The sequence below is a fragment of the Benincasa hispida genome, chromosome 1 (genome assembly GCF_027475165.1).
Source record: "Benincasa hispida cultivar pf3 chromosome 1, pf3_genome.v1.1, whole genome shotgun sequence".
Lineage (NCBI taxonomy): Eukaryota > Viridiplantae > Streptophyta > Magnoliopsida > Cucurbitales > Cucurbitaceae > Benincasa > Benincasa hispida.
The window spans coordinates 82,184,322-82,192,372 of NC_143478.1; the positions used below are offsets into that span (position 1 = coordinate 82,184,322).

General features: G+C 32.1%; 1 protein-coding gene across 1 annotated transcript; it reads right to left on the reverse strand.

Annotated features, from left to right (window-relative positions):
- Nucleotides 1-3,278: 3,278 nt before the first annotated feature.
- Nucleotides 3,279-7,752, reverse strand: LOC120086274 (polyamine oxidase 2-like). Its single transcript, XM_039042833.2, has 10 exons — nt 7,276-7,752; nt 7,037-7,155; nt 6,840-6,928; nt 6,622-6,735; nt 5,747-5,834; nt 5,480-5,565; nt 5,194-5,296; nt 4,455-4,552; nt 3,932-4,361; nt 3,279-3,835 (listed from the first exon to the last, which is right to left on the reverse strand). The coding sequence occupies exons 1-10, from the start codon at nt 7,313-7,315 to the stop codon at nt 3,527-3,529; spliced, it is 1,476 nt and encodes a 491-aa protein (XP_038898761.1). The 5' UTR covers nt 7,316-7,752; the 3' UTR covers nt 3,279-3,526.
- Between the last annotated feature and the right edge of the window lie 299 nt (nt 7,753-8,051).

The window sequence follows — 8,051 nt, forward strand, 5'->3', positions numbered from 1 at the left end:
ATTGATTTTGTAAAATTGATTTTTAAACAATCAAAAATATGTTTGCTTCCAAACTCTTAAAACTGATTTTCATATATTTAAAATTGATTCTGAATTATTATGTCTGGTTCCAAAAACAAATTTAGAGTTACTCAATTACTCAAAATTTTATACTTAATAGAGAAAAACAGGAAACATGTGTGCGAGCGAAAAAGATTGACGACCTGGCGTGGGTGGTCGTCAAAAGCTAGCTAAGATGATGGAATTCAAGAAAGAGTTGTTGAACCAACAATCACAAACATGAGATTGATAAGAAAAAAAAGAAATTTTTGGAGTGGCCAAGTAAAGAAGATGAAGAATATAATATTTAGAGTTTTTTTTTTAATCTTATTTTCATGACAATATATATTTATTTATTCATTTATTTTTATATTTATATAACATGTACATGCAAACATTTAAAGTTTAATACCCATTTATATGTTTCTTTTTAAGTACAACAAGTCATTTTTACGTGTTTTTATATGAAAAATTGAAAACATTCAAATATATATATATATATATATATATATATATATATATATATAATGATCATATTAATTTTATAACAATATGTATAAAATAATGAAAAAAAAATATTTAGATACAATTAAATTTGTAGCAAACATTTAAATAAATCAAAAGTTAGTTAGATAAAATCAAATTTGATAATAAAAGATAAATTCAAATATAAATTGAAGAGACATATCAGGAATGTTTTTGTTTATTGTGATTAATTTGATAAATAGTTAGATAAAATCTAATTTGATAATAAAATATAAATTCAAATATAATTCGGGGAGAAAAATCAGGAGTGAACTCATTTATTTACAATTACACTGTATTCATAATTCCATTTTCATTTAAGCTTCAACAATTTTACTATATTTAAAACTCCATCAACCACAAAACTTACAAAAGGAGCCCACCTCATTGTAGAGGCATAACAAAAGCAACAAGAGTATAAAAGTGAATACTTATTTGTTTATCAAAAAGACAAATTAATGGTATAATAATATAATAAGATGATAATGAATAAAATATTATTAAAAAAAGTACAAAAAAAATGATAACATTTAAATGAACTAAACAGTTTGTTAGATGATAATATAAATATTAAGTTAATCAAAATAAAAGAAATTTAATCCAAATTTAAAATAATGTAAAATTTAAAGATATATTATAAATTAAAATCAAAATGATGATAAACAAATTAAAGATGGATTAATTCTAAATATTTTCGAAATGTGGTTAAATCATCAAAACAAATAAGAAACCGCCAATTTAAATTTTAAAATGGGAGAAAAATTTGGGACATTTATCTTTTGAATCCATTAGGTTGAAGTCTCATAACCAACTATTCTATTTACATTATATTTCTATTGAAAATTGATACACGGTCTGATAACAGACGATTCCATTTACACTACTTGCAAAAACTATTAATCGACCATACTAGGGGCAATTTCAGGATTAAAAAAACATGTCATGTGCATGACACGATTTTGCTATTTTCTCCAATTTTCCTAATCTTTCATTGGATGATCATGGTCAATGACATGCATATATCTTCAAGGTTTTAGGTAACATCTTGTAAACAAACCCAATCATCACATCTTTTAAGGATGTATTTGGAAAGGATAGTTAGAGTAATAATTTTAGAAAAAAAGATTTAGATACAATTGATTTTGTAAAAATGATTTTTAAGTTTGGTTCTAAGCTCTTAAAGGTGATTTTCATATATTTAGAATTGATTTAGAATTATTTTGTTTGGCTCCAAAAGTGAATTTAGAATTACCCAATTACTCAAGATTGTATACCTATCGGATTAGTTATTGTTTAACTAAATAATTATGATAAATATCTATTTCTATTTATTTTATCATTAAATTCTTATATGCATGGTTGATTTTTTTAGTAAGGCGAATGTTTATAATGCTTATCCAAAGAAAATTCATAACATATATAATTATTTGTTTTATTAACAATTTAATGACAGACAATGTTTGTCATCTTTTGTTTCAGTATTTAAAATTATATAAAAAAATAACAATTTCATAAATAGTTAACCAACAATATTTTAACAAAAACTAAATTAGATAGTCATTTTGGGTTTGATTCTCAGACAATCACTAAACAAAAATCACCTATCAACTAATTCCTTCCAAATCAATTTGAAATGATTTTAGATTTTTCTAAAATCAATTTTAGCTCATGTCAAACACTAATTTTAAGGGAAAGTGATATTGACCAAGTCAAAATCATACTTAATATACCCTAAATGTCACCATCATGCCCAATTAAACACCATTGTAGTATGTGGATTAGAGCCATTAGGGGCATGCTCGTCACACTCAAAGCACGTGGTGGTTGTGCTTGTTTATGAGATGCAACCTAATACCATTTGGGAACCACTTACTTTATACGTTCTCAAAGGCAATGTGTGTCATCGACTTACTTTACCTTTTAAAAAAATATATGAGGCGAAAGATTCAAATATTTTACCTCTTAATTGATGATATATACCTTAATTAATTGATGAGTTATTGTCAAATTAGTATATCATTATCTATAATTACTTGTGTGGGCCTTTAATCAATAATGATAATAGAATAATGATTTTCCTTTTCAGTTATTATATGAATAACAATTTTTTAAATGAGAAAATATCAAATTTTTACCATTAATTTGACCAAGTATATTAATTTTCATTCAACTTAGAAATCTTACTTTGTCTTTTGCCTTCCAAATTTTAGTCATTTGCAATTTTAGTCATTCATTGAGGTACTTTCTTATACTTCTCAATCCCTTCTTCCTCTTTTTTTTAGTTATGTGATTGATTGAGGTAATATTTATTTGCAATTTCTTAAAGTTTATTTTCTATATGGGTCTCATCAGAGAATAGAGTGGAGAAGAATATATAGAAAGAAAAAAAATTAATGATTGAGAAAAAAAAACTTACATGAAAAATGAACAAATTTCTACAAAAACATCTGAAAAATAGACAGATTTCTACAAAAACATCTTCTACATTAACATGTCAGTTCTGTTATATTTTGTTGACATAAAAACCAGTAGGACACGAATAGTTAAAAAATATATATGAAAAATATATTTTTCTTTTTCTTTTGTTGACGTAAAAGATTTATAGGTAGAAAATAAATATAAACAATCAAAAAATATATGCCACTTCAACCAAGAGTTGAAATAAACTTTTTTTTTTTTTAAATTTAGAGACCAACCTAAAACAAGATTCAAAATTTAGAGATTAAAATAGGATTTTAAACCATAGCAAACTTATCTAATAGTATAAGGTCCATAAACACACTGTTTCAGATATAAAAAGGAACTAAAAGTACAATCCACATATGTTTACATTAAACTACTAAACTCAATCACGTTCCAGCGGCTAACTAATGGCATTTAATCCCCAAGACATCAGGATTTCCTTAGCTGCTTCTGGCCATAATTAATCTGTGATGACTTAACACCCCAACCACCAAGAGTATTACATTCGGGAAATTAACAACGGGGCCGATAACGGAGCTTCGTCGACCATGATTGCCTGCAACAAGTCCACATCCCCATACCGCTCTAGAAAACGCATCCTGCAGTCTTCGGCAGCCATCAGACCGGTTGAGTATGCACCGTGCACGGATCCAGGGTAGTTGATACTTGTAGCCTCCCCAGCAAAAAAGAGGTTATCAACAGGAATCCTCAACCTCTCAAACAGATGATGGGGTTTGCCTACCATGTCGTAGCTGTAGGATCCAAGTGAGTTGACATCTGACCCCCATCTGGAAACTAGATGCTGAATCTACAAGATGTGAAGACGTTTATGTTTGTTAATTGAGCTCATATAGCAATGGTGTTAGCAACAGGCACATAACATACATTCAAGACTAGGACTTACCGGGGCGGGTGCATCAGGTACGACCTTCTTGAGTTGAATGAAAGCAAAATTGGCAGCTTCTTGATCTGACATCTTCTCAATGTCTCTAGCAAGCTTCCCAGAAGGCATGTACACAAGGACAGGATGGCTTGTGGCCTTGTGAAGATTGAGGAAGTAGCTGCAATTCTGTGATGTATCAGCAACAACTCCTAAAAACTCCACATTTGGCCAAAAAGCAGTTTCAAAGTGCAAGATTATTTTATTTTCAAGGCCCACTCCAAGGTCAGTAATGGCTGCCTCCTTCCAGTCTGGAAGCTTGGGCTCAAACTTAATGGCTTTTGCTTTAAGCACACCAAGAGGAACAGCAACGATAGCAGCATCAGCTGTGAATGTTTTTCCATTTTCCACTGTTATCTTCACTCCAGTATATTGTCTCGATATTTTTGTAACCCTGATAACCGGCATAATTTAGGTCCATATGTAAAGAAACAGAGAACTAAGAAGAGGAGGAGAGAACTAAGAAGAGGAGACAAAACTGAATTACCGATGGCTTAGGCGGATGTCAATACCCTTAGCTAGTGTGTGAATAACAGGTAGGTAGCCCCTAACCATAAGTCCATGCCCGCCAGGGAGTAGCTCTTCCTGAACATGTAAAACAAGTAACTTTAACAGGATGCACTTAGAGAGACTCGAATCAGAAAAATTATAAATACGGAACTGTTAAAAAGAAAAGAAGAATAAATAAACAAAAGGAAAGAGAGAATTTAGTCACTCATTTCTCCTTTGTGTGCATGTTATTTTATTATTCATGGAAACTTAAATTCAACGGGGCTGTTTGGTCAGCATCATGCTAGTATAAACTCGGCCTTGTGTAGTTAGAAACATGCAACGCATTTTATCATTTCAATACCAGCTATTCATGCTAAATTTACACATGTGGTTCTGTTCTTTCATCTTAAATGTGTGCACCATCAGATGAGCAGACAGAGGAATGATAAAGTACAAATCATGCGGGTAAAGCAACAAAAGAGAGTATTCCCAATTGTAAAAACATGAACACACTTCCCAAGACCATAAGTTAGAATAGGAAGAAAAAACTCGCAGTGTTTTGAAAAAGAAAGAGAAACAGAAAAAATTTCAACCCTTACAGAAAAAAAATGTCAATTTCTTCTGTCTTACACAAGTAAATATGACCCCGCTTCTAGATATTTTAACCAAGCTTGAGCAGCTTGATTGTAAAAATAATAATCTCCAGAGGAAGTCAACAGTTTAAAGAAACTTGCCTGATCCCAGCCTTTAAGTGAGATAGTATTGGCATCAGCAGAAAACCATCCTTCCATCCTGCACAAATACCATTGAAGAACCTTGTGGGCAAGCCCCTCCAAGCTGCATCCAGAGAAATCATGTAAGCATATGTATACGACTATAAACTGGAACTGTGTCTCTGAATTGATAGTGCAAGTTAAATGGCATATGTAGTAGTTAGTTTTTCTTGGGGGAAAAAAAGTTGAACGTTTTATAGTACTGTCAGTCTATTTATACACATTATCTTCCATGCATACAACAAACCTTAATTCTGGTCTCCTTTCAAAAACAATGGAGATTGCACGGAGTATGGACATGTCTTCACTTTGTTCCTCCCTTATAGTTTCTGTCTGTATAGAGCAAGAAAGCAAGATCAAAGGCCATCAATAATATGATTTTAAAACCCAAGACGCAGAAAAACAAATTTGTTAATTTGATAAATTAGGAAACATGAATTATGTATTGGTACATTCTATTATTAGATCAAGCGAGAAGAAAATTAGACTGGAGAAAGGAGGGACACTGACTTACCTCTTTCAAGATCGTTTCAAAGGTTTTGCCGACTTTTGTTACTAACTCAGGAGGAACTTGACTCCCATCGGTATCAAACAGTGCATAACTGATATGAAATTTAACGTTAGTAATAAACCAAAAAAGAATCTTGTTCAAAGAAATGATAAAATGAAGTTTGAAGAAACAAATGGATAAAATAAAACTTCAAATGAAAAAAGAAACATTTATTTAGAGCAGTTTGGAATTAAAAAACTAATTCATTTTCTCTTCGACAAGATGTATAAAACTTCAAAGACCAATTTAAGTAGAATTTTTACAAGACACTGCTGTTATTTTAAACTAATGCCGGTAAAGAAAGAGAATCTACAAACGAAGTTATTTGACCCAAAAAAGCTCAGAAATCAATATATCAAAACGAAGTCCTGAAATTTGAATTTTAAAGATGAACGAACAAGAAGGGGACTTTCAATCTTCCTTTCGGGAAAAAATAAGAAGAAGAATTGGAAACACAGTAATTAATTGATCCAAACAAATGGCAAGAAATCCTTTTTCCATCCTGAGATTGCTTTAAAACCACTCCCAACCACAATTCACTAATTAATAGCAGATGTAAACAAATATTAAGAGACTACCCATGAGATTAGTATCCACCTGTAGGACTTGCTTTCATTTGCATCAGCTTTAAAAAGGATCCAACTTTGGATGGATTCCTTTTCTTCCTGAACAAATCAATTCGTTGTTCACAGAGGAAATCAAAGATACTAAGTAACTGTAAGTATAGGACTCCAAAAGTAATAGAAATGACTTTCGCTCGACATTAGGATAATAAAAGTTTTGATGGTAAAGTTTACAAAAAAAAAAGGAAAAAAAAAACAAATGAAATTACTCGATACCTTTCCAAATCATGGTCATATAACACAGAATTATCCTCACTAGTTCGATATAAGGGCAATCCGAGCCTGCCAATCAAAGGGGCCAACGGATTTTCCTCACAAGCCCCGTGCAACCTGCAGATCACAAGTAAGATGCAACTCTAAATCTAAACATATACAACTAATAACGACGATAACGATACAAAGTGTTCTTAATTGAAGCTAAACTAAGATCTTACCACGATGCTCCAAGATCAACAGGAAAACCAAAGGAATAATCAGTGTGAATACGACCACCAAGTCTGTCTCGTGACTCCAACAGGGTTACCTGATCAAAACAAACATGACTCAGAACGAATTGATGAATTTACAACCCGTTTCCAGTTATCCGATCACGTTAACAAAAGTAATATTATAATGCATTCTTCCGTCTTACCTGAAAAGAGGCGTCGTGGAGAGCACGAGCAGCCGCGACGCCGGCCATCCCACCGCCGATCACTATGACAGACGGCGACGATCTCACCTGCTGCCTTTGGGATTTGGGATAACAAAGTTCTGCCATGGAAAAGGAACTCCATGAAGATCTAACATGCACGGCTACAGACTAAACCGATTCTCTTACTCTGTGCCAGAGAGAGATAAATATACAGAGAAGAGAAGAGAAGAGAAACAAACCTGTACGCAGTTCGGAATTACTCTTGGCACCGGATTCCATTGGCGATGAAAGAGAGTAAGCGAATATAGAGAGTCAGATGATGGAACGAGAGAAGAAGAAGAAGCGATGGATTATGAAATTGAAACGAAGAAGGAAGCGACTGGGGAGAATAATGGAGGGTGAAGATGAGAAGACGAGTAAGGAAATGATTGGAATTGGTATTGAGGTTCAGACCAAGCTTTCCCAACCAGCTCATGCGCTTCAATTTAGAGACTGCTGAAGCTTCACTCAGCTCAGTATTCCCGTCCGATCGAACGAAATTCCGAAGATCGACTGCAGTTTCAGTGTATCGGAGGAGATTTTTGGCCGGAGAAGGAAGATCTTCAGAATTGCAGGAGAATCAAACTGACATCTGAGTGAAGGAAATCTCTAGAAAGAGAAGGAGAAACCAAAAGAAAAAAAAAGAAGAAAATTATTGAAATATTGAGATCAATTTGAGATCGTCAAATCCGACTTCCACCATTATATATAGTGTTTGGAGAAACTTTTTCAATTCATTTACGTTTTTGCCCTTGAATTTCATCCGTATTTTCACTTTCAGTAATTTTTAAATATATATCGTCTATTACTAATATCTTTTATATAAATTTTGAAAAAAATATATATTTTGCAAGTTTTACCATTTTCCGACGATTTTAAGGGGTAATTTCTTGAAATGGTTATAATAGTTTGTATTTTGGGTATAGATTATTTTAATTTGGATTATAATAATATGTTTTTTTAGGTGTAAACTATT

Coding starts and splice junctions, on each gene's coding strand:
- LOC120086274 (XM_039042833.2), bottom strand. CDS start 7,315: ATGGAATCCGGTGCCAAGAGTAATTCCGAACTGCGTACAG. Junction 6,929..7,036: donor TCCACGACGCCTCTTTTCAG/GTAAGACGGAAG, acceptor TGTTTTGATCAG/GTAACCCTGTTGGAGTCACG. Junction 5,835..6,621: donor TATGACCATGATTTGGAAAG/GTATCGAGTAAT, acceptor ATTTCATATCAG/TTATGCACTGTTTGATACCG.